The sequence below is a fragment of the Mercenaria mercenaria genome, chromosome 19 (genome assembly GCF_021730395.1).
Source record: "Mercenaria mercenaria strain notata chromosome 19, MADL_Memer_1, whole genome shotgun sequence".
NCBI lineage: Eukaryota > Metazoa > Mollusca > Bivalvia > Venerida > Veneridae > Mercenaria > Mercenaria mercenaria.
Window position 1 is genome coordinate 32,053,786 of NC_069379.1, and position 27,478 is coordinate 32,081,263.

At 36.4% G+C, this 27,478-nt stretch overlaps 3 protein-coding genes across 4 annotated transcripts in view; all 3 read right to left on the reverse strand.

The window, feature by feature from the left end:
* Nucleotides 1-4,664: 4,664 nt before the first annotated feature.
* Nucleotides 4,665-7,109, reverse strand: LOC123541995 (trichohyalin-like). The gene has a single exon (XM_045327622.2). The coding sequence runs from the start codon at nucleotides 7,107-7,109 to the stop codon at nucleotides 4,665-4,667; it is 2,445 nt and encodes an 814-aa protein (XP_045183557.1).
* A 1,848-nt stretch (nucleotides 7,110-8,957) lies between these two features.
* LOC123541799 (uncharacterized) overlaps nucleotides 8,958-27,478 on the reverse strand; it is a 326,932-nt gene continuing 308,411 nt past the window's right edge. Inside the window, exons 1-4 of one of the 2 annotated variants that reach the window (XM_053531037.1) lie at nucleotides 13,683-13,970; nucleotides 12,577-12,834; nucleotides 11,434-11,607; nucleotides 8,958-9,450 (exon numbers count right to left, since the gene is read on the reverse strand). In XM_053531037.1, the coding sequence (XP_053387012.1) occupies nucleotides 9,305-9,450; nucleotides 11,434-11,607; nucleotides 12,577-12,802 (546 nt within the window). In that variant the 5' untranslated portion in view covers nucleotides 12,803-12,834; nucleotides 13,683-13,970 and the 3' untranslated portion in view covers nucleotides 8,958-9,304. Of the gene's footprint in view, nucleotides 9,451-11,433; nucleotides 11,608-12,576; nucleotides 12,835-13,682; nucleotides 13,971-27,478 lie in introns of those variants that run through there. The other variant, XM_053531038.1, reaches the window with a different exon arrangement.
* On the reverse strand, nucleotides 22,795-25,982 carry LOC123541775 (complement C1q-like protein 4). Its single transcript, XM_045327367.2, has 2 exons — nucleotides 25,711-25,982; nucleotides 22,795-23,474 (listed from the first exon to the last, which is right to left on the reverse strand). The coding sequence occupies exons 1-2, from the start codon at nucleotides 25,913-25,915 to the stop codon at nucleotides 23,083-23,085; spliced, it is 597 nt and encodes a 198-aa protein (XP_045183302.1). The 5' UTR covers nucleotides 25,916-25,982; the 3' UTR covers nucleotides 22,795-23,082.

A 27,478-nucleotide genomic window follows, 5' to 3' on the forward strand; every position in this document is an offset into this window, starting at 1 on the left:
CACTAACTGAAATAAAAAGAATCTGAAACATGATGATTAATGGAATATGAAATGATGAATGAACAAAAAGTACATATGAGTATTTTAACGATATGATATCAAATATAGTGAATCAAAATGATAAGTTCACTATCCATATCTGATTGTCTGAAACAAAAGTTGAAAGTCAGCACGTATTAGATACATAAGCTACAGTTACTGTAACGTAAATATTAAAGACTCATCAAACTCGCGAATCTTTGGCATCTGTTCTGAAATTTCAAAAACAACTTTTGTGATAAATTATATTATAAATACTAGTACAAAAGTACAATTACTTATCACATTATTCAAAGTGATGCACACATATCAAAATCTAGGTCATCTGAAATGAATCAGTTACACAGCATATTAGTCATTTTGTAACTTTGGTAATACAAGACAACTGTATAGTAACATCTACAATAAAACATATGACAAGCTTTAGTTATCTAAGTCTCTATACATTCACTCAGTTCAATTCATAAATCAGTGTATATACATATAATAATCACACAAAGTCACTCAGAACATCAATGAAAAATCCCTGAATGTTTTATGTTCGGCGGCTTATTCTGAAACCCATTCTCCGTATCGGTCTGGTTTCTTTGTCTGTCGCTTAGGTCTGGAAGCTGGTGTTAATCCAGGTGTGCCTTGAGGACGCCTCATCGGGATCACGTAAGGTGCACTTTAGGGATTCGTGTTTATGGGGTGGTCATCACTTACACTTTGGTCTAGATGTGTATCAGCTTCTTCTACCTCTTTGGGGACATCAGTGGTTGACATGAAGGGAAGGAGTAGGTTACGGTGTAGTGTTCTGACCTTCTTATATCTTGCTCCTTCACGCTTTACCTTGTAGACTGGGATGTCTTTATTGGGCTGGCAGATAACAGTATATGGATCGTGTTCCCATCTATCTGCTAGCTTCTGTTTTCCACGGATGGAAACATTCTTGACGAGTACTCGGTCTCCAGGAGCCAGGGCAGAACTTCGAGCTCTCTCATCGTACTTGGCTTTGTTTCCTTTTCCTGTCTTGGAAGCTGTATGTCTGGCTTTCTCATATGCCACCTTGAGACGATCATGCAGCTTAATCACGTACTCTGAATGTTTGCTTGCAGACAAAGTGTCTGTTGGCAGCCCGAAGAACGCGTCAATGGCAAGTCTAGGATGTCTGCCGAACATCAGAAAGTAAGGAGAGAACCCCGTACTCTCGTGATGAGTGGCATTGTACGCATGGACCAAAGTTGGAACGTGCGCCTTCCAGTCTGCCTTTTGACTCTCTTCTAAGGTGCCTAGCATCTTGAGCAACGTTTGATTAAAGCGCTCGGTCATTCCGTTGCCCATAGCGTGGTAGGGCGTAGTCCTGCTCTTGTCTATACCTGCAAGTTGGCACAACTCCTTGATAAGATGAGATTCAAAGTTCTGACCCTGGTCGCTATGAATCCGTGCTGGAAAACCATAGTGTACCACAAAATTCTCAAAGAGAACTTTAGCTGTGGTCTTGGCTGTCTGATTTCTCGTTGGATACGCTTGTGCGTAGCGGCTGAAGTGGTCCGTAATCACCAGCACGTCCTCATAGCCTCCTTTCGGCCTTTCCAATGACAGAAAGTCGATGCAGATAACCTCCATGGGAAAAGACGACTGGATAGGGACGAGTTTTGCTCTTGATGGTAATTGCTTTCTCCTGAAACATCGTCCACATTTCCTCACCATTTCAGCTATATCTGCATCCATACCGGGCCAATAAAACCTTTCTTTGAATAGTGAGGTGGTTCGATCACGACCTTGGTGGCCGAGGTCATCGTGTAATGCCCTGAATACATCAATCCTGATCTTCTCCGGAAGTATCAATTGCAATCTTTCTTCACCAAAGACTCGATGTCGCCTGTATAGCACTCCTTGCATGAGGACTAATTGTTTCCAATCCCGTATGTATGCACTGATACCGGAAAATGTATGGTCGCCCGACTTAATCGGAATCGAACCTTTTCTGAGGTGATCAATGACATACGAAATTAGTCCATCTTGCATCTGTGCTTTGCTCCAGTCTTTGGTGGAAAGACTAAAAGTGAGGAGAACTTCTGTTGGAATGTCAGGGTCATTTCCGTCTGTTGCCTCTTCATCTGGGAGTTGCAGATTGTCTACGAAAGGACCCGTGTCAATAGTTGCTGCCGTGCTTAAAGCCTGGACAACTTCGGGATCCACTTGATGTCGCCGCCTCGATAATCCGTCTGCGTCCGCATTTTGTAGCCCGCTCCTGTATTTTGGCGTGAAATCGTAATTACCGAGTGCCGCAATCCACCTCTGGCTTGTAGCGTCGAGCTTTGCTGTCGTGCTTACATAGGTGAGAGGGTTATTGTCCGTCACAACCTCGAATTTCCCGCCATACAAGTAGTCGTGAAATTTTTCAGTCACGGCCCACTTGAGAGCGAGAAATTCGAGCTTATGTGCTGGATAATTCCTCTCGGCAGGTTTCAGGCTTCGGCTGGCATAAGCTATCACACGGTCCTTGTCATCTTGCCTCTGGTATAACACAGCTCCTAATCCAGTACAAGAAGCGTCGGTATGCACTTTAAACGGCTTGGTGTAATCTGCATAGGCCAACACTGGAGGACAGGTAAGTATATCTTTTACTTTTTCAAAAGCCATCTGATGTTCATTTTCCCACTTGAATTTTGTTTTCTTGACAGGAGTCTTCTGCTTTTGCTTTTGTTTTCTTGTTGGGTGACCAATTAGAAGATTGTTTAGAGGGCGTACAATTGAAGCAAATCCTTTTATGAAACGTCGGTAGTATCCAGAAAATCCCAGAAATTGGCGAACCTCCTTTACTGACTTTGGAACTGGCCAAGATTTTACAGCATCGATCTTTTCTGGGTCTGCTTGAATTCCATCTGCAGAGATTAAATGGCCTAAATAGGTTGTCTTTGTTTTGAAGAATTCGCATTTTGATGGTTTAAGTTTCAAGTTATACTCTGCAAGTTTTCCAAATACTGCGTCCAATTTTTCGATGTGACTTTCAACGTCTGAACTGAAAATGATGATGTCATCTAAGTATATAAGACAGTCACGAAGGTTCAGATGACCCATGCAACGTTCCATAAGTCGTTGGAAAGTGGCTGGGGCGTTGCATAATCCAAAAGGCATTCTATTGCATTCGTAGAAACCCAGTCCACTTCCAACCTGGAATGCAGTCTTTTCCTTGTCCTGTTCTCGAAGTTCTACCTGCCAGTACCCAGCTTTGAGATCGAGTTTCGAGAAATATTTCGATCCAGACAAGAGATGTAAAGTGTCTTCGATCCTGGGTATGGCATAAGCGTCCTTTTTAGTGCGTTGGTTCAATTTCCTGAAGTCCAGGCAAAAGCGGATCTTTCCATCCTTCTTCCGCACGATTACGACATTAGACGACCAAGGGCTGTTAGACTGCCTAATGGCATTGCTGTCCAACATCTCCTGAAGGTGTTCTCTGACTTCAGTAAATAAACCTGGTGGTACACGACGACATGGCTCTTTGAATGGCGTATTATCTGTCAACTCTATTTCATGCTTCACTGCTGATGTGTGGCCTAAATCTGTGGAATTCTTCGGAAAGATGTTTTGCCATTTATCGAAGAGATTATATACCATTTGCTTTTGTTCTGGTGTGAGGTTAGTATCTTCTAGATCCACTCCATATGTATTACTTGTTTTGTCTTTATCTGTTGTATCATTTGTACTTTGATTTATGCTTTTGTTTTCTTTTTCAGGTGCCATCTGATGTTGAAGACTAGCTGGTGATACAGATGTTGGTTTATCATTGATGTTTATTTTACTTGCCTTTTCAGATTCTTTAGAATGGTCGGTGTCCTTCGATGGTGTCTTTTGTTCGAAAATGGGAGCTTCCCGGATAACATTGACTTCTTCAAGTTGACATAGGTTTGCCTTTGCAGGAATCTTTATTATCTTTGCTGACAGGTTACAGATTCGAACTGGAACGCGTGCACTTTTCCCTGGGTTGTTTAAGTTTACGACCCTTGGACATACTGTTGCCCGGTTTTCGAAGGTGTCATCTAATGGTTCAGTTACAGCTGCATTTGTGTGGTGTTGCTTTCGCACAAATCCTATAACTGTTTTAGTTTCCATTGGATGTAGTTTTATGTCTTTGGTGGCCTTTACTAGTCCTACTGAAGTATTATTTGTAGTGCTGAAAGCCATATTCCAGGACTCGGGTAAGGTGTGGTTGTCAGATATTTCAGACTGTTTCCTTATTTCACGGATTAAATTTGTGCCAATGATTAGAGGAACCTTTTCATGATATTCGGTATCTTCAACCACAAGAGCAAGAATTGGAAGGGCTTCATCTGTTAATGACGGTACCTTGATATTAAGTTCTGTGTAACCTACATAAGGTAACCGTTCTCCACTTGCACATCTGATGTCTAGTTCAAAATCATCTAATGAGTGTAAAGTTGGTTTTGTGTGAAGAGAATTGTAAAAGTTTGATGAAATTGTTGTTACCATGGATCCGGTGTCTATAAGTCCTTTTGTCAGTTTATCTTCAACAAGTATTTCACTCTCATTACTAGCTCCTATTATTCTATCGAAAAGATGTTTCTTATCTAAGGGGCCATCAAGTTTGTCTCCAGTTTGCCCCTCAACGGAGACCTCACTCAGTTTAAATCCTTCTTGTCTGCCTTGATATCTTTCTCTTGTGGTGCTTGTTTTGACTTGGAATCTTCCTCTTGTTTCCTATCATCTGAACGTGAATTTCTAGACTCTTCACTGGGTCTATGATCTCTAAATCCTCTTCTGTACCCATATCTTCCAGCACCTCTTCGTCTATATCCTTCATTATATGATCCATATTTGGGTGTATATCCATATGCATCTCTTCCTCTATCAAGGTATTCCGTTTGTTGATTTTTCTTAACTTCTCTTATTTCTCTCTCTAACTCCTCCATTTTCTTCAGAAGTTGATCCATTTTACCTTTAGTCTCATCTGTTTTGTGCAAGGGCTGGCACACCTTTATTTCTTCTGTTGTTGTTTTGGTCTCTTGAGATGCTTTCTCTTTCTCAGGTTTTACAGATGAACGTTCGAGTTTCATTTCCATTTCTTCTATCCTTGCTTTTCTTCTCAGTATGTCAAAAGAATCACTGGATTCATACGATGATCTTGTCGTAAGCTTTATCTTCTCTGATCTGAGGCCTCTCCAAAATCTTTCTTTCAGCTTCTTGTCTTTTCTAGACTCTTCTATTTCTCCTCTCTCTAAAGCCTGATTAAACAGTGTCTCTATCCTGACTCCCCACTCAGAACATGCTTCTGTCTCATTTTGTCTGGCAGAGTAAAATTCATGAATTATTGAGTCACCACTGCGTATATTGCCATATATATCCTCCATCTTTTTCATGATCTCTGTGGTTGAAGCTGATGGTCTTAAAGTTTGCAACACCTTCCTCGCATTCGATGTGATGGAATTTCTAACAGCTTGTGCTAGAACATAGTCCTGATAGAGACCAGACTGTATCAAACTGGTGACCTCTAGTTTCCATTCCTCAAATTGCGCGCCATCAAATTGAGGTAACCTAGGCTTTCCGATTGTTTTATCTGTAGAAGCCGTTGAAGTCTTGCTTCTCTTTGTATTCTTCTTTTTGCTATCATCTTTGCTCTTCCTCTGTATTCGTTCTTGTAGACATTCCATTTCTATTTTTAGATTGGCCAGTCTCTCTTGTATGATAATATCTTCTTCATCTTCTGATACCTCAGATTCTGACAATACTTCTTCTTTCTTTAGATCCATGTCTTTTTCTATGCTCTTAAGATTTTCTATCCTTTCAAGCAATTTCAATTCTTCTCCCTTCTGTTTTTCTCTCTTTAATTTTGCTAACTTTTCCTTTTCTTCTCTTTCCATCCTTTTTCTTTGCTCTGCCATTTCTACACGCTTTCTCTCCTCTATCTCTTTTCGGATTTTCTCTTCCATTTGTGTTGCTATTGTTTGTTCAATTTCTCTGCGCACTTGGGTTTCTATTTCTCTCCTCAATCTGTTCTCCAGGAGTTCTTGATTGTGATGCATCTCCTTTTCACTTCTTCTTTTCTCTTCCAATAACTGATTTCTGTAGTACTCTACTTCTGCCTTTAACATTTGTCTTTCTAATCTGATATCGTTTTCTTGATCTCTCTGTTCCGTACTTTTCTTTTGATGCATACTTTCCTGCTCTTTTAGCAATCTTGCTAATTCATATTCTTTCTGTTCTAATTTCCTTATTGTATTCTCGTTTATAAATGTTTCTGCATCTGGTTGCAGCTGTCTATCTTCAGATGTCTCTTTTATCCTACTTTCCTCTCCTTTTTGTTTTCTTTCAGTCATTGCCAATCCTCCTCTATTAAATGGTGTTAGCCTATACTGGCTATCTGATGTTTCATCTCTCCCTGTTTTATATGCTATTTTCCTATAAACTTTATTTCCTCCTGTACTGACCCTATTATGCTCTATTAATTCCGTATCAGGATGTTCGAGTATGTGTACTTCGTTATAATTGGATTTATTCTCATCCATATAACTCCCATTACTGTTTATGCTTATCTGTTCTCCTGTATACTGTTCTCGGTAGCTTTGCATTTTATATCTCTCCCTATTTCCAGCTGTGTCCTTTCTTTTTGTATTATTGCTATCTTGTTCCTTGTTGTATTTGCTTTCCATCTTTGCTTGGCTACTCACTATGGGAGTCAGGTTTGTTAGCTCTTTATACAGCCTTTCAGCTTGCTCATTTAGTTGATGACTCTCGTCAGCCTTATTCTCATATTCATCCTCTTCATATGAAAAGCTAGAATTCTTGCTTATCTCTTCTGCATCGAAACCTATTTCATCTATTGTACTAAATACTCCTTCCTCGGCAACACTATCTCCAGGGGCGTAGCTTGCTCCTAGCTCAACATTTCTCCTTGTAGAGTCACTTTGTCTTTGGACTAGTAATTGTTCCCTCTGTTTCCTTATTAACTCTATCTCCAATTGTATCCTTTCTATTTCTGATAGATCATTTCTTTTCTTTTCCTCCTCTTCTCTTTGTTGCTCTCTTCTCCGAAGTCTCATTTCCCTTTCCGATATATTTGAAGCCATTCTCCTTTAGAATACTCCTGTCCGTATTGTACGAATTATATTTCACTTTCAATTTATTTACAGCGTCACTATCACTTTTCAATTCACTATATTTCCTTACATGTCACTGATGAACACAATTTTTCATTCAATATTGTTTTGAACACTACAGCTAAAAATATTTCTATTTCACAATGTGCAATAGAATTCACTTTGGATACACAATGGGTTTATTTTCAGGGGATAGGGATTCAGTATTTAAAGTAACACAACAACAACAACAATGAACACTTCAGTTCAAAATCATTCACACACTTCACACTGTTATATACATAAAATTGCAAACTGTAATTCAACAAGGCGTGAACTATAAGAACTCAGTTCACCAAACCCAAACAGTCACACTTTATAGTAAAATGGAGTCAAAATACTTCAGTACAGTTGCAAATACCAAGCTTAACTATATAATGATATTTGCTATATAACTACTTTGTATATCAAACAGTTACTTCCCTTAGCAGGTTTTATCTATTCTACTTATTTCGTACTATTTCTAATATTTCTATTCCTGATACTTACTTGGTTACTCCCCTTTTCAAGGTATACGCCATTTGTTCCCTTTACTTACCGAATGTCTGGTACTCACTAATGAACCATTTAGACTGATACTAATTATGAATATTTATGTCTAACAATTACTCTTTTTACTTATATGCACTAAATATGTAAAGAAAAATCTTTGGTAACTAGTACGTCTCGAACCTCGGACCTTCAGATCTCAAGTCAAACGCCTTACCACTACACCAAATCGACAACTGTCAATATCAGCCCTGGTAAACGTATTAGTCAATAATACGTCCACTCACTGGAACATGGCTGTTTTATCTATATTACTTGATAATGAACTTATGAACGCATAAAACAGTATGTTGTTGAAAAATGATGTATGAAAGTAAATTTAACTTTCAATAGTAGTTTGAAAATGTTCCGTTGAATATCGCGTGAATGTATCTGTCGTGAATAAGTATGTGTTCCGTCGCCGCAGTTGTACGTCTTGAAAAATGTTCCGGAAGATACACAGAAATTCTGTTATTTCTTACTTATTTATCAAGACTTTACAGCCTCTGTGAAATTTCTTGAAATAACGCGCCAATGATATTTACTCAGCGATGCGATATTTTTATACTTTCTGATGAATTGTGTTACCCGAGCAAAATTCAATTTTAAATCACACGATTTAAAATGATTTCTTTAGTTTTTACTTTAAGTTCTTATCGCATCATGCTGGTGCGAAAAGAAGCAAAACTAATATCACACAAAAAAATGTATAAAATGCTTTGAAAAAAAATATGGCCCGAGCTGGAATCGAACCTGCACACAATAGTTTGCAAGCTTTACAATGCGCTATGTCCAAGCGCCTCTACCCACTCGGCTATCAAGGATATAGGTATTATAGGTATTGGTTTTATATTTATAGCAACTATAGGACTATCGGGTTGTTAATAACAAGGTGTTATGTAGTGCTTGTGACCCTGAATTTCCCAAGACGAATATACTCGCTTTGTTTTAGCTTACTCAAAAAGCGTACTTTTTCAAATTGTATTAATAACGGGCTATATTTATCACTGAGGTTTACCAAAATATGTAAGGCAAAAAATAAAGCTTATATAATACCTATTGTCAAAAATTTATCAAAATTTAAACAAAAATCATAGTTCCTAGAAAATACACTTACTTGTTTGATCCTAACTCCAAATATAATATTAAAACACTAACCACTTATTCCAGTTTATCACTAAACACTAAGACACACGTAGAACCATACTAAACATATATGTCAAACTGTAAAATATTTGACATCAATTCAAAAAGTTAAGTGTCATCCGTAGGAATCCTCTGTGCTGATCCTCCTCGAAGATTATAACGTAAAACAGTTCCCGTAGGCCTACATAATTCTAACGTCGGAGATCTCCATCCTCAGCAGCTCAACGAGTAGGGATATCAGTACACGTGTTAAATGTAAGGTCCGGTTGAATGTAAACAAATTACATATTTGACCAGGTCAATCGGATAAAATATCCAATAGATGTGCAGAGTTCTTGTGACGTCACATGGCAGTATATTACTGATTATTTAAATTTTCCATGTAATCCAAAATAAGATCATATTTTGTAGTGATCATTCCAATGTCCAAAATCCTGTCTGGGCGCCAGTTGTCACGGCCTGCTTCCAGCCGGTAGAGCTATTAACTGCCCATTTACACCCTCATTGGTGGCTATGGCCTCAGCCTCATAACGTGGCAACAAATTTGTTATTGTTGGTATGTGGACGTGGGTCCTTTTGGACTGGCTGGACACTACAACTGTAAGACAATATCCAAGATATATGTATGTTTATTTACTATATAAGTAATATATGCAGACAACGTAGCGATTACTATAGTATAACGAAGGTGAATGCAAATCTAAATAATCATGATGGAAGTACATGTATATGAGAATGAAACAATGATTCCTTTTGATAAAGTAATTACTGATAAACTATCTAAATATATTACAGTACATATTTAGAGTATAATGAATGAGTAAAATATCTAACTAACCTGTAAGACAATATCCAAGATATATGTATGTTTATTTACTATATAAGTAATATATGCAGACAACGTAGCGATTACTATAGTATAACGAAGGTGAATGCAATGAAGCGTTGCATTCATCATAAACGCTACGGGTCACAGGTTAGTAAGATATTAGTGTACTACAGGTACGAATAGATTATATTGGAGGGTTGTGGGCGGTTACGGGGAGGACTGCATTTGATTATTTCCCCTGGACCAGTTATGTATTTCAATAAAACGGATAGTAATGAAATTAAAAACAACATGTCTGATTAATTAATTATGTTTTACCGTATACTTTATTCAAAATCACAAGTTAATATACAAATTAGCGTGAGATAATTTGCCCTACGACAAAAACATCATTCTGACAAAGTTTGGTTAAAATCCCCCCAGTAGTTTCTGAGGAGATGCGATAACGAGAAATTGTTAACGGACGGACTGACTGACGGACGGACGGACCACGGACGCAGAGGGATTTGATGCCCACTATCTGATGATGGTGGGCTAATAAATATATATATAAATAAGATAATTGTTGACCCTTCAAGCTGCTGATGCCCAAGTGTGAAATTAGACTAGGAGGGAGCACATACGTCTTCTACAGTCCTAGCTCATGCCGTTATTAAAATTGAAAACAAAAAAGTAAAAAAGCATTAAATAAAATCCTGAAATTGATTTTTAAGTATTTCAAATAAACACAAATGATTTTACAAATGTGAAATTGAAGAAAGTTTTGTTTATATCAATAACTGAAGTTTTAATATTTAATTTAAAGCTGTGACCAAAAAGAATGACTACTCTTGCGTTAGCCAAGTACTTATGAGCAGAGGTATCCATTACTTTACCTCCCTTGCAATCAAACAGTTGAGTGGAAAATGGAAAGGGTTTCAGACACAATATCAAAATTGCTCAGCTTATTTATGGTACTAGTTTTGCTTGTATCAAAATGTCAAATTTATGAACAGGTGTTGTAATGCCTGACAGGTAGGATTAGTAAAAGTGCAATTATATTGATCTGTACTTGCTATGCCTATATACTACATTCCAGATACTAGTTTTGCTTGTATCAAAATGTCACATTTATGAACAGGTGGAGTAATACCTGACAGGTAGGATTAGTAAAGGTGCAATTATATTGATCTGTATTTCCTATTTCTATATAATATTATAACGAACGTTTAGTTTATACTAATTTATTTTAGGTCGAAACAAGTTCTTCAACTTATTTTAATTACTCTCGACACCCCATTCCTAATGGAATATATCACCACGAGGGTATGAGAGAAGAGGCCAGTTTCCCTTTATATGATGAGCGTCAAGCAAGGAAGCTACTAGTACCGTTTTTCACGTCTTTGGTATGACACAGTCGAGGAGCAAACCCACGACCTTCCGCACTCAAAGCGGACGCTATACCACTAGATTATCGAGACGGTTACGTTTATTCAATACTTAAAATGTAAAAGGAGAACTCTATAGGCATTGACGCATCAAGCACAGCCAGAGCTACAAAGTTACTTGAAAATCTCTTGTGGGAAAACTGGTTACAGAATACACCCTGTGTGATTCGATATTGACCTTAAAGCTGTGTCTTGTGCATTGTTTGGCGAACATTTTTGATATGCTATTTCGAAATTTTGTAATTAAGCATTTATTGTTTCGAAAATCATTTTCACATAAAGTAGGTATCAGATCTTACTAAGCTAGTGCCTAACTTTAACTTACCTGGTATCAGACTTATCAACGAGATGATACACACAAAGCATACTTTACAAGAATTGAGAGTTATACTGTGACAGCAAGTTCGGCAGCACACTCCAAACCCAATAATCATCAGCAAAAACAGAATCACATTGGACGTTATCTCGAGCACACATAAACACCTGCTGTCTTCATACGCTGCAATGAAATTAAAAACATTATATTCGTTTAACATAATGACACTGGACGTAATCTCGAACGAACGTACGGACTTCTTTCTACGTATGCTGCAATGAAAATAAAACCCGTTATATCCGTTAAACAAAATGACATTGGACGTTATCTCGAGTCACATAAATACCAGTCCTGCTTTTTTGTTCGCTGCAGCAGAAATAAAACTGTTATATTTGTTAAACACAATGGCATTGGACGTTATCTCGAGTACACATAAACAACTACTTTCTTCATATGCTGCAGCAAAAATAAAACTGTTATATTCTTTAAACATAATGACATTGGACGTTATCTCGAGTACACATAAACACATGCTTTCTTCATTCGCTGCAGCAAAAATAAAACTTAAAATTTAAAACTAAGTCAGAATTATATACATTGGTTAAACATTTTTCATAGGACTATCCACTTGTTTATTATAGTCAATGAAAATGAACAGTCTGATCAATGTCTACACTGTTCGCCATTCAGTCAGTACGTTTTTGGTAAGCAGCCCTTTTAACAGTTAATGGTACTGTCCAATTTGAACGATGGACAAGTTCATTATTGAAGTTTAGCAGGGTAAGGGTTAAACCACATGCATTCCCTGACTATAAAATTGTTTATCGTAAACCTGACACAGACATTTTCAGATTGTCTTCCTCAATCTTCAGAAACAGAAAAAATACTGTATGGTATAGTCTTTTGAAGAGCTTTCTGTTTTGGAACTAACTTGGTTAATATTTGACTTGTCTGTTTTTAGACTCTTTTAAAGGTTTGTAATGAAATAATGGATAGTATAGTTCTAAAATAATTTATACGTAAATAATGTAACGTTACATATTTCAATTTTATATTACATCTGCAAACTATGATGAACTTGCTCAAAAGAAAGGGTGTAATTATCTGACAACGTAAAAAATATTAATAAATCCAAAGCAAACTTTTACGTACCCGAAGTAAAACATCCAAAGTAATTATTTTCATCTAGTGATGTGCTAGTTACCAGCATCCACTCATCAGTAATTGTAGCTGCAAATTGGAGCCAAAAGGCAATCGGTAGAAGAACGGCTGTTCCAGATGCGGCACAGATTTTAGAGCACCTTGAAGAATATCTGCAACACCCCTGTAGGATCTCTTTCAGTTCAGCAAAAATAGTTGTTGCTATGTACGCATTCATTTTTCCATAGAAATGTAATGGTATCGCTGCACCTTTATATCAAAATACATCAATTTCAGTTTACTTTTATAAACTGTTATTCATTAACGGATGAATTGCACATTTTAAATATCTTCACATACTCGTAGTATAATATAACATGTATATCTGACAATGAGAAACATAAACAGTTAGGTAAATATCAATATAAACTAAATGTCAATATGTTTTGGTGTTTTGCGCTTTAACAAAAAAAGCATGATCAAAATATAATTTTGTTAATAAAGAACTTACGAAGCCTAGAAAAAAAATCTTACTTGACTAAAAACACTAAAGTAATTCATAATCAACTGTAATTAACTAAAGATGTTTTGTGTACAGTTGTCCATGTTATATAGATCTATATATGTTCTAAGCAAGAATATTTTGAAAGGCTGTGAACGCCATTTTCTTCTTTTTTGTCATATGATAAGTTTTACATCTATTAGAGAAATTTTAAATAAGACCCTTGTATAGTACAACGATGTTTGAAAAAAAAATGTTCTTGTTTTATATACATTTTATGATACAAATTTAATTATAAGTGTCCTCATATCATATAAATCGCTGAATGCGCATGCGCAGCGATAATTCATTATAAACGCTGAACACAAATTATTCTTTGTAACCAATATAGAGCATAATCAGCCTGTAAATCCGTCTGGCAAACAAACACGTTCGAATTACACCAGGAAGGGATACTAATCTTGTTTCCTTTTCAGGCGTAAATGGACGCATTACTTCCCTTGGCGCTAAAAGTAGGTCATTTTGCGAAACGTGTTCTAATCTACAAGAAAATACACGGTAAATCATTTTCTGTTTATATAAAAGAAAATCTTAAAAGTGTTAAAATGATACTTACATGGTAGACTGGTTTTCAATTAATATATTATATCCAATTAGTTTTAATCCTCAGACAATTTGATGCCGAGCGAGGGTTTTTCCAATATGACTCACAAAGCATGTGATATTAAACCGAAAACATTGACCTCTAAATATAAACAATAAAATGTTGAAAGATGTCATAAAATACGATAAGAAAAGAAATAAGTGTAGCAATACGTTTTAAAATGATCTAGAGCGTTCTTTAAATGTACGTAACTTCATTACTAAATTGTTAACAAAAAGTTAAAATGGAATAGTATATTTTCTGTATGTATTTCATGCCCCGAGTGGACTGACTGCTTATACAGCCGCACTTCCGTAGCTCATTATATATCGATAGGAGAGATCGTGTTTGTATACAAATCCGTTGTATTTTTCTATTTTTAGAACTGATAAGACAGTGATCGGGTAGGATGTGGAAGCATAGAATGCAAGCAAGCATTTAACAATTCTCAGCTAAACACGGCTCATCCTTTTTCGGCGAACTCGTTACCTATGCCACGTGACTTCAGTTTGCAAATCAAACTACTTGATAACGCATTATAGATAATTTATCAAAAGGGAAGATTTATGCAACACTCTGCCTGATTGGACGAGAGTGTCAATTTCTTTCACTCTGTTGATTGTGCTACGCTGAGTGAAATGTAGACAAAGCGTTTATCCTAAACGACGCTGTTCACAGTTTTAAAGCTAACTTTGGCTCAGTATATTTAGCAAGAATATTGAAATATCTCAAAATGATAAGTAAGTTTAATAAATATGATAAATACCTGTTCAAATACCAACATATATCAAATTAAAGAAAGAGCTGAATACGGTCTGCGTATCACATGAATAAGGGTGTGATAAGAGTCTTTTATGTAGAGAAGTGCTTTTTAAAAGATTTTCCTTGTTATAATTGTCGTCTGTATATGAAAAGGTTTCTTGCTTTTGTGACTTATTCAGATTGCATATTAAAATGAGTACTTGTTTGCTTTGATATATTTGTTATAAATTATTTAACTGATTTATTATATATGAATATTTTTCTTTAGTATTGTATGCAAATATTGAACTCAGTTGAAATCTGTTTTATTATGTATATGCTATATAATGACTGAATCTCATTACATTGAAACGAAGGTACGCTGCATACAGTTTATCTATGTGATATGACTACGGTCAAACTTTGCTTATGAAACAGAAATATTGAAATAATTACAATTGTATGTTTTGCTTGACCTTCACTTTTTTATTGGTGTGACGTCATTGTCCCAAGATTCATGAATAGCGAATATGCATTTGTTAAAGCGGGATCAGTTGGCCTATTTTAGAAATAAATAAAAATAATAAATAAAAAAATCCTTTAATTGATTTTTTCTCATGTATTCTAATCAAACTTGATTTGTAGCATCTTTTTTTAGGCCCGCAGCCAACTTTGTTCAGCTGGGACATTTGACCCCTTTTAGGGGCTGCTAAAGCTAAAACTAGAAATGCCTTTATACAGCGTCTCATGAACAGCTTGGTGGAGCTTTGTCATACTTGGTCTGGAGCATCATTATAAGGTCCTCTTCCAAATTCATTTATATAGGAACTTGGGCCCTATTAGGGACCACTATAGCTAAAAGTAGATATGCATTTCTTCGCATTAACCACTAAAATGTAATGGATTTTTATCAAACTCAGTGTGTAACAATATCGTAAGGTCTCCTGCTATTTTGTTACAAATTGGGATAGGGACCAATTTAGCTAAAAATATAAACACGTTTAATGACCTCTTCTCATGAACCGCTTCATGAATCTTCATCAAACTACTGCTGTAATTATTCGTCTAAGGATAAACGAAACAAAATTGCAACCCTACGAAACCTTTGCGAAAAATTAAAACAGAACCATTTAAATTGTTAAAGTGCGGTGTTTAGTTTTGCAATTTGAAAAATGTTAGATGAAAGATGAATGTTAGATGAAAAATTCATAAACTTCTTTCCTTATTACAATTCGCCGACCATCATTTTTAAAGATATTTCTTGTTCATGTTAATCCTTGTCAACCCCCATCTCAACAACTCCACATGAATCAAGGGTGTTTCATACTTTAGAATGGTCAATCTAATATTTCTAATGGAAAGTTAGAAACAAAAATATAAAAGAGACGTCTTTACCTAAGCACCACACTTTTGTAAGATTTTGCTGACAATCCTAGAAATATCTGTATTTCAAAACTAGTTTTTTAAACAAGACTAACGCTAATCACAATTTTACAAACTATGAAATACTAACTTTCTTGCCATGTCATCCAAACGTTTAAAGCAAATTTAGCAGGGGCGATAAGTTGGTCCAGCACACCTGGAATCTTATAGGAAGATAATTGATAAATGTAATGCAACTTCTTATTTAAGAAATAATTTATAACAAAAGAGTGTTTTAACACTTATTTATGTACGATGGGCGGTTATACGTCGGTTATATACGAGGTGCGCTTTTTCTTAGTCGCAACAAAAACATTGACGTCACCGCACGTTAACGTGACATCATTCTAGCGTTAGAGTATTTTAACAGAGAAACGCATGTTAGAATTGTAAATACTGATAAAACCTTAGTAAAAGAGGATTTAACACAAAATCTGGTAAAACACATTACATGTTAAAGATTTCATCTCCTTTTTTAAGTTAATCACTACGCATTCTTATACAGTTACTGACTTATGTTTCGGTTAATATGTGTTTTCACGGACCTTAAACATGATATTGACCAAGGACGTAGCCCGAAGTCAATATCATTTTTAAAGGTCCGTAAAACACATATTGACCGAAACATAAGTCTATAATTGTTACTAGTACATTATATGCCCTTCTCAAATGCACTCATTTGACTGGCCCAAATTCATACATATAAGAGTAATTATCACTTTTACAGGTCAATATCGCCTTTTGCGGACCCGCGCGTGCACTCCTTTCGACCAATCGAATAAGCGCATTTGAGAAATGTATATAATATTACTGGATAAACAACTTCCAGTTGTTTAGTTGTCGTACACATTTATAATGTGTTTAGCTGTATTTCAAATAAATTTAATGCGTTGTACTGTTGGTACAAATACACTTGTTAGTTTTGTTTTTACATAAAATATAATTATGTAGTAACTGTACGTGTTTTCATATTTAAAAAATATGGGTATGATATATAGCTTTAATATTTGATATTGATCAATTTTCTGCTTGTGCATGGTATATAAGTAGCTTGTGCGCTAAATATGTCTTTTATGCCGTAATTGTTCACAGCAGGTTTTTGTCTAATGACCCTAAACTATGCAATGGTGTAATAAGGCTATTTAGTTTTCTGCCCATTAGTACATCTAATTTGTACACCTAATTTGTATTCAGAAGTGACGCTTCTTCTCGATCGCTATCCTCGCTGCTTATCTGAGAATCATAATCTTCCCTCAGCTTACACGACTTTACACATACGTATCCACATACTGACGCTAGTGAAATGGCTACTGTGGCACTTCCGGTTATTGCGTACACATAAAATGAGAACTGGAATGTGAATTGCTGGTCACTGTGATCAGAGACGAACTTGACTGTGATCAGACAACACAAACCTATAATGCCTGTAAATACAATTTCATATGTTTGTAATGAAAGTCAATAATTTCAGTTTGGACAGTGACATTAACTGTAAAAAGGGGTGCTTACCAAAACAAGTACTGGCTGAGTAGCGAACAGCGCAGATCATGAACAGCCTGCACATCAGTGCAGTCTCATCTTGATCAGATCAGGATGATCGTGATCTGCACTGGTCGCATAGGCGGAATCAGTCCTGCAAAGAATGGTAAGGGTTAAGCGGACATTTTAATGAAACGTGTAAATAATGAAGTGACGTTTGAACTTTCCCTCTTACAACAACAGCGGTAAATATGTGAAAGAGTAAGCAGTTGCTATTCCTATGGGATCTAAATACTTGCTTTTATTGAAGCAATGTAACTTGTTACCAAAAAAACCAACAAACAAAGCTGTAAAAATGATATAACAAAATATTCAGTTGTACAGGACACCCTCAAAACTTTCGTTGACTCATGAGGTGCCATTTTCCTGTCAACTAGATTTTCAGACACAAAACAATACTATTTTATATGAACATAGCCTATTCATTTTTTTCCTATTTCCATTCAAAGACAACTACCCTCAATTGTGCATGGAAATTCGTGTTGAAATTCCCACTAGTAGTTTCTTTACTCAATTGCAAATTTCAGAATCAAATGTATAGCCAGGCAGCTATAAACTACTTCAAATTACACAAAAAACATTACATTCCAAGATCGTAACGAAAGCTTCATTACTCAAAGCAACACATTTTAACCAATAAGCTGATGTCTCATTGAGTGTTACAACAATTCAATAACATCATTTGACCGTAAATGCTTTAGCAAATCAAAATTAACAATCTGACTAAAGTACATCTCCTATTACGCTACGCGTAGGATCTGAGAACGACCTATCCATAGCCTCGTTCTGACGACCATTTCGCTAGCCAATCAGAGCTTAACTTACAACATTTTGCAAATCTACCTGTAAGCCTTGACTTTTGATATTTACATTTCTTATGTCAAAATGTGTCAGATAGCCAATTACCTCAGTCGGTAGGCCACATGCTTTGTAAGCGAGTGGTCCCGGGTTCGAGCCCTGGAATGACTGCACATTTTTCTTACTCTTTGACATTCGAACAAGTCGTCTGATTGATTAAAATAAAAATAGCAATACTGGAATTCCAAAATATACAGAAGACGTATGTGAATGGGTCGTTCTTAGATCTTCGTTTAGAACATCAAGTACGTTAGTCAGATTACAAAAATTAAGCAACTAACGTGCCATTTACCTACGTTCAAAAAGGTCAAAGGCACACTTGTGGACATTGTAGCCAGGTCAATGTATACATTGTCACCCGGAGCGGCCCTGACTACAATTATCTTGTAGTCTGTTGTTGGATACAGACTAGTGTTTCAGATATATGTCATCTGTAATTGATTGAAGACAGGTTTTTTGCCCAACATATGCAACGGACCTCGGGTTTTTATGTCATTTTGTACCCTTATATATCATCTTGCATAGCTGTACGCAAAACACAAGGTAGACTATTTGCATATAAACCCACAGCTGCGAAACGATCACATACATTTAGTTTAGAATACATACCGTTAAAACAAGAACTTTTGCTTGTAAATTATTTAAATCTGAGCAATTATAAACCAATTTCAAATAAATCCTTTTCAGTGTTTTAATATATATGAAAGACCTACAAAAAAGCTATAATTAAATTACCGGTAGTGATATAGACGGTTATCAATAACGTTTATCTTTGTTCTACTTTCTGAATGGCTTTAAATTTTGATCATGTTATGGATGTGTTCGAAATTATTTGACACTTATCTATGTTCACTGAGTGCATATTACATGTTAGATTATCACAGGACGTATGTTTAAAATTTGATTTTCCTATCCATTTTGCCCAACCAAGATAGTTATTTAAGCATGTGTATACATTTAGTGAACATACTTTGCCTAATGTATGTTATGAGTATAAGAACAATTGTATCATATTTATCGAAGATTAACATTGACAAAATATATTTTGCTGAAATTCATTCGAAATGTAAGTTTGTTAAATTGTTATTAACTCCATTTACCTGTCTCGGATGTGCAAATAGGTAAAATTTATGAGAAAGGAATAGGCCCAGTTTTGAAAACTTTTTGATGTAATCTTTCATGATTTTACCAGAGTACATGTATAAATAATATTTAGAGGAGTTTTGTTTGTTTTAATGTAAGAAAAAAATATATTCTGTCGAGTGAACACCATATGGTGAGAGAACATCAGTTGTTTTCCCACAGTATCCATTATAACATTATGGCGTGTAAGGCATTCCATGAATTGAAACATATATATCTAATTACATTTCTTACAAGAACAGCCTTAGTGCCACTCAATTACCAGCGAAAAACATATGAATATTGTTACTTTATTTAAGTAATTTTCGTATGAACGAGCTGACCCCCTGTTAACATCGTCGATACGGTAGAAGAAATATGTAAGATAAAACTTTTTGCAGCAAATTTTGTCAAAATGTATAATAAAATACTGTTAATACAGTACATGGATAACACTTACTTATTCCAAGGTATACGCTTACCTTATTCCCAGTAAGTTCCCTATATATTTTAATTGGTGGTCTCTTACCTATAGATGAATGTTTCATCTCATATTTTCCCATTTTACATTGTCACTGTCAAGTACCGATACAAAGTGCTGTCAAAATGTTCAGTTTTAAGAACGATATGAACAGTTTACTGAGGTACCCTCTGTCGGTTTGCACCCTGTGGTCATTTTATTGCATTTTTTCGCGAATGTTTATCTGCATTTGATTTTGTATGATTCATTACGGGAGAAAAGTCATAAAGACTATTAGTTTTAATCAGTCTCTAACATGACAGAGATAGAAATGAGCCTTTAAGTCCAAAATATCAGATAAAAATAGGCACACATATTAAAAAAGAGCCCATAATTTAAAAATAATGTTCAAATTTCACGCTTATTTTTGCATTTTGAAAATGTCTTTTTCACATCATTTGCAACATATTCATGACCATTCAAATAACCTGAGACGACTTCCGATAAAAGTCATGTTTTAGCTCTAACATATATACTTCCATTTTAACATTATGGCGTGTACGGCCTTCCATAAATGGAAACAAGAGTATCATTTAAGAACTATCTTAGTTCCACCGAAATATCAGAGGAGAAACAAAATTATGAATAGTGATACTTGAAGTAATTTTCTTGTGAATGAAATGACCCAATGTTTACATCGTTGGCATGGCGGATGCAATTCGAGTCACAGCAGCCCGGGATTAAAACAGGCTTGTGATGCGATTTGCACGCGGATCCGACCTGCGTTGAGTCGAATACGGATGCGTTTTGTGAAAACTGAGAAAACAGAAACATCTAGAGATATATTTATTTCATATGCAACCTAGATATCATTTGCAATCAACCAATACAACTTTTCGCTGTCCCCAGTTTTCAACTTGCTGCGGTTTGTCCATATATGAGCTGCATCATGAGGAAACCAACATAGTGCGTTTGCGACCAGCATGGATCCAGACCAGCCTGCGCATCCGCGCAGTCTGGTCAGGATCCAAGTTTGCTTTCAAAGTCTATTGCAATTACAGAAACCGTTATCGAACAGCATGGATCTTGAACAGACTGCACGGATGCACAGGCTGGACTGAATCCATGCTGGTCGCAAATGCACTATGTTGGTTTTCTCATGATTTGGCTCATATGTACATAGTGTCTCTGTCTGTGTGTATGTGTGTGTCAAATAAACTACGGTGTCTTCTTCTAGCAGTGAGCGTAATGCCCAACTTAGTAGTAGTGCTGCCTGACTGGAATATTACGCCGTAGACATGTGACATATTACCCTACCCAGTCTCATTAGCCTGACACAGGGCTTATCAGTCATAGTAATAACCTCTTAATCATGAGCGTCTTTGGTACGGTACGGCCATGGAGCAGACCAATAAACTCCCGCACTGGAAGCAGGCGTTCTACCACTAGGCAACCGTAGTGGTTCGGTTATATTGATATCATTTTACGTATTTTAATTTAGCTCCTTGATGTGTATATATACAAAGCAATATGCTTCATCTTGACTGGCATGTGTCTGGATTTATTATTCCTTTTTTAAAAATTCTGGTTGTGCTTGGTGTGCCCAAGCTTCAATGGATTCAACTGGTTTTGTGGGGAGCGGGGGCTTGGGGCAGGGGCAGCTGGGTTGGGGGAGTGCGGTAAAGGTTCGTGTGGGCGGGGTAACACCTTTTATAGTTCGGTGATATTTAGGATCAAGAGGTTCATGTTGGCCCCATATCGCTCATCTGATATTCATAGCTGAAGTGAATAATTTTAAAAAAGGAACTAATTTTATATCTAGCAAGCGGTATAAGCGGAGAATATTTTCAAAGCTTTCCAAAAAATCATACTGACGGTCATGTTTTTAAAGAAACAGAATCATTTAAAGTTTTACTTCAATTGGCCCCTAAAAGCAATCAAGTGCACCCAACCCAACCCCAACAGAACCTTACAATATGTTACAGACCAAGCTTGATGAAGATCCGTCAAGTGGTTCTTTATAGCTCTAGCAGGAACTAGAATGTGCCCCCTCTCTCCCTCCCACCCCCTCCCCCCCCCCCACCCCTCTCTCTCTCTCTGTTCTGTTCTGACCAAGTTTCATAAAGATCCATTCATGAGAAGTCGTTCGAAGATATTTTGCAGTTTTAGCTCTAGAGGGCCTTTAAAGGGGCCGAGCTGACTCATTTGAATAAATTTGAAAGAGAACCTTATATGATGCTGAAGACAAAGTCTGACAAAGATTCAGCGGTAATAAGAATAATTCGTTGAAAGAGGGTTCTTATTTTAGTTCTAGCAGCCCTCTTAAGGAGATGAAAAACCCTAAATATTGGGAGAAGACCTTATTATGATGCAACAGAACCATTCAGTTGTTCGTGAGTACAAGTTATTTAAAGGGATTTATATATTTAGCTTAAGTGGCCCCTAAAAGGGGACCAGGTGTCCGATTTGAACAAGTTTGGAAGAAATCCTTACAGCGGTGCTACAGACAAAGTTTAGTAAAGATCTGAAAAGAAGTCGTCATTTTTCATACAGAGTTGTTTTCTTTTTTCTTTCTGTTTTTATTATTGAGAAGAAGTTTATTTTTAAAGGTATTTCTGTTTTTAGCTCTAACAGCCCGCTGAAAGGAGTCAAAAGTCACAACTGAACAAATTTGAGAGATGTTTTAATACTGATGCTACAGATCAAGTCTGATGATGATCCATCGAGCGGTCTATGATAAGTTGTCGTTTAAAAATATTTCTATTTCTAACCCTAGTGGCCCCTATAAGGCGCAAAACTACAGAGGAAATGTCATCTCAAGAAAAGTGTGCACGGACAGACGGGTGAACGGACGGACGGAAGGACAGTGAGTGATCACACTAGCCTATAATAACCCCGAGAGCTTCGTGCTAAGGCAAGCTAATAAAAAACAAAGTACCAAAATTGGGTAGATACGCATTTACTTGCAAATTCATGAAATGATACACCAGTTTTCTTTCGTCTCGTTAGATCTATAATACTGTTTACTTTAACAGTTCGCAACAACATTAGATCATTTTAATAACTGCAAGAAAAAGATTCAAAGGAAAAATCTATTCTTATAAGAAATAAATTGAAGTCATTAAGTCTCTATTCAAGCAGAGGAATTTTATGACGATCATGTCAAGCATAGGCAGTAAATAAAAGTTTTAAATTTAAGACTGAAAGAGGTTGCTATGGAAACTGTTTCTGTTAGTATAATAAAGCGCCACTGAAAGTTGTTCCATGAAATGTTTTGCTTCCGTAAAGTTGACCTGCAGTTGTTTTGACCCAAACAGTGTGCCCTATTTGAAGCTCAATAACAGCTGTATTTCCGCTTTGCTGGCTTTTACCTTCTGGGTGTATCACGGCACTGACTTGCATTGTGTTGTCAAGCATGAGATGAGCTGTTAGCGCTTCTGTGACCCAGTGTTCTATATGGAGTGCGAATATGTAGGTTCCTGTTATAGGTGCCGTAAAAACGCCAGTGTTGTAACCATTTCCTGCGTTATAGAGAATGTTATTGAATACTAGAGTTTCACCATCTTTCACTATAACTTCGTGGTCCAAAACGGCTGTGAAGGCAACTGCATTCGTGTTTCTCCCTGAAATATATATGGCAGCTGATTAAGGAGATTTCGTTATGTCGATATGTCGTGCGCATGTTTAATGCAGCATATTTCATTCTGTCGTCCCGACGAACGCGCATATGCGCCATAATTAAACTTTTAAAGTTTTGTTTGTCGTTTTGAAGAAACTTACAACATAACAGCACGACATAAAGAAACATAGAACGTGACAGAAGGAAACATTTTATTTCGTGCTGGCATCCGCGCCAACAAAAGCGTTTCATTTGACGTATTGGTGCGCATGCAAAGAGGAATTCGTTGTTTTGCGATGGCGTGCGCGCCTTGAATAAAGGTTTCATGTTGGCGCGCCGACCAAGACAAAAAGAAATATTTCATTGTCTTGCGTTGGCGTGCATGCCAGGTTGACACATTTTGAAGTGCTACATAACTGTCCACAAGCCAACGCGATATAAGAAAACATTTAATATCGTGCACTGTCGCCATCAACAAACGTTTCCTGTTGGCGCATTGGCTCGCACGCAAAGATGAAATAGAATGTTTCGTTGTTTTGAAATGGCGTGCTCGCCACAGATAAAGATTTCATCCTGGGGTGCGCGTCATTTATTAAGATTTCATGTTGGCGCACGCACCAAGACAAAATAAAATGTTCCATTGTCTTGCGTTAGCGCGCATGCCAGGTTGACACAACGCAGTGTGCTACATAGCCGCGTGCAGGCCAACGCGACATAACGAAACATCTTATTTTGTCTTAGCGGGTGCGCCAATGTGCCAAAATGAAATCTTTTAATGGCGCGCACGCCAACGGGAAATAAATGTTTTATTGTGCCGCTTTTTATGCTTCGTTCTGTATCACTTAGGTTTTGTTTTGTCGCGTCGATGACAAAAATGTTTCCGAATTTGTTTTTTCTTGATGTTAAAGTATACCAAAATGTATATGAAATAACCTAGTTTCGTTCGCAAAAGCTCGTAATTATTTCAGATTTTCTACGATAGCATTTTTTGAACTTCTTTCTGATTTTTGGAGAAAAAAAACACACAACACATTTATAGATAAACACAATAGTATAATTCAGATGGAGTAGCTACTATACAATGCGTGAAGTTGAATAAAAAATAATTCCATGGTATTTATTTGTTCGACACGAAATAGAAAACAGACTACATATATTTTTTTTTTAATTTTGTGGCCTGAGACGAAACTCATTTACGGTAAGTGGTTTTCTACACTTATGAAAAATATATCAACACGACAACATTTCCGATTATTTCACCAGGTATTGTATGAATGGTTCATGTTTCAAATGGTATAGATATATGCTTGGAGGCATTTCGCAAAAATTCAGCTTTGTCAATTGGAAAACCAGGCCAAAAAATCGACAAATTAGATGCCGGTGTTTTGACATGGGTCTCCTAATCAGTTTTTTTTTAATCTTGAACTTTCAATGTAATTAAGACTACTTGAGAAAGCGATATCTGTCCCTGTTTCAGGCAATTAGACCTTAATTAAGTGTTTGTGGATATGAGCGCAAGAAAAGCGAAAAACTGAAATTCTATGCACGGTATGCCCCTCTTTTAAAATCGCAAACGAAACAAACATGCGTCTAAACTCCGTACTAATCAATTTGTAAACACCTGACCTCTACACCGATCCTAATCTTATAACCCTAGTCTTCATACTTAAAAAAATCCACTGCAGTTCCCTATGTTTTCTTTACTCTAATATCAGTAATTGGCTAAAACAGTTGTTTTTCTTTTTTAATAAAAGTAACCTTACCAACGTATGCAATCCCTATGATATAGGCCCTATTAAGCTTAAGGTAACTGATCCGTAATGACCCTCTGCAATTTCCGTGTGATTGATATTGGAGGAGTTTGGCAAAGAAATATGTTAATCCCCTTAAGACGCACAATACTTACCGTAGGCTTTCCGTAAGAACGGAAAAAGCCGAAATCGCCTACGGAGAATATGTAAATTGCCGATTGTCATTGCCGGTCAGCTACCTTAACTTTCATTTGATTCATTTTATTCTTACTTGAAAGTATGAGTGGATTTTTTTTTTTTGTAACAGTGACTATGTCCTAATTTGCCCACTATACAATATTGGTATCAATACAATTAATCCACGGACCCGTGGTTAAAGTAGATCAAGGTTATTTTCTGACGTATACCTCATAGCATTTTCATATCTAAACCTCAGCTCAGTTAAAACATTTAAAACCAAAAGTTGATGTTATATGTCACTATACTTACAACCACCATCCAAATTGTTGGCACGCTCTTCAAGGGCATCTAACCTTTTCTTAAATGAATTCTCGAGGCGTACAAAATTTTCCAACAACTTGTGGTCGAAATGAAATCTTGAATTCTCTTGTTCATCTTCAATCACCGATTCCGCGTTTAACAAAACTGCCCCATACAAAGACACAAGTGCCAAGAACGGAATTATATTTTCCATGTTTCTTCACTAAATAGAAACAATGCAATTATATGTCAAAATAATCTCAACTGCGCAGTAATGAAGACAGGAGTCGCCCGACTATTATATAGCTGTTCTCCTACGTAATTCCTACGTAATTCCGTAATAAGAAGAGGCGGTCTCCTCCTACGTAAGTAGAAGTGGTGGAGAAAAAAAAGGCTATTGTAATTTTTATGTTGGTTTGTTTGATTGTTTCGGTTTAGCGCCGTTTCTTTCAACAGTTTTGTTTTTAATCTTACCAGAGTTCATGGATTCAGCACCAGTACCAACCTTTTCTCTGCAAGTACCTTCTCCACAGGAGTCACAGGTGGAGGACGAATGGTCTTTAATGAAACTTTCACGGAGATGATATACCTCGTCCGAGGATTGCCGACTGCCCAAATGAATATTTTCACGTATTATGAAGCATGTAATTTACTGAACACAGACCAATAAATGGCCATGTCGCACCTCTAGTTTTCCCATAGCAGTAAAACAGTGGTATCATCTCACACACACAAAAAAATTAATGTAGGTTTATACTGCATTTATTCTCTAAGTAAGGGCGTATTAAATTGCCCATCTGGAATAAATTTTCCTTGTAAGTTATACAGAATGTTCAAAAAGAAAAAGAAATGGAAAACAGTCAAAACTTTCAATACTATTTTCTTGAAACATGTAATAGAAAATTCTGAACCGGAAAATGTCTCATATAGATCTATTTAAGATTCATGTAAAATTGCTTTAATAACTCTTCAAACACAATTTCGCACTATGAAACCATTAATTTTGTTGTGAAATAAAATACCATGATCACAACATATATACCTTTTCGTGGATTTAATTACGGTAGTTCTGCGCATTAGAGATAGAATAAAAACTACAATGTAGAATTTGATCAATGTACCCTCTGTTTTAGAACTTCTGGACATACTAAGATATATTCCGCAAAATATATTTATATAATCGCGTGCTTACATATTTACAAGACTGAAAGAAAAAAGATGAACCTCAAGCAAAATTTTGTAATTGGAGTTTACTGGAAATTTTTATCTGGCTAGCAATGCTTAACCACCTCTGTGCCAAGGGCCGATTTCGGCCGATTGTTTTTACTACGTTGAGTGCCAAGGGTCGATTCGGGCCGATCTGTACATAACATTTACACCGTTCATTTGAATGACCTGAACTCTTTTTCGCAATGCAGAAACATAATATTGTTCCTATGGATATGAAAACATAACAACGTTACAAGCATATGGTGACGTCATTTTTGAGATGACATAACACAAGAGATATCAACGTAACAATATTTCTCTCGAAATAATATCTAGATTTCAGTCGCTTAATTAATACTTCCGACCGAGGGAATCTTCATACGGTATAACTTTTTACAGATACTTCGCATTTTTAAAGGGGAATGTCAAAAGGATGTTCTTAACATCAATCGCAAAATATCGAAATTCAATGAACAAATAACAAAAGAGTAAAGTGATGGTTACCTAGGCTATATTCAACGTAGCATATAATCTTTAAAACTAAGATATTAATTAAGTTAACATATAT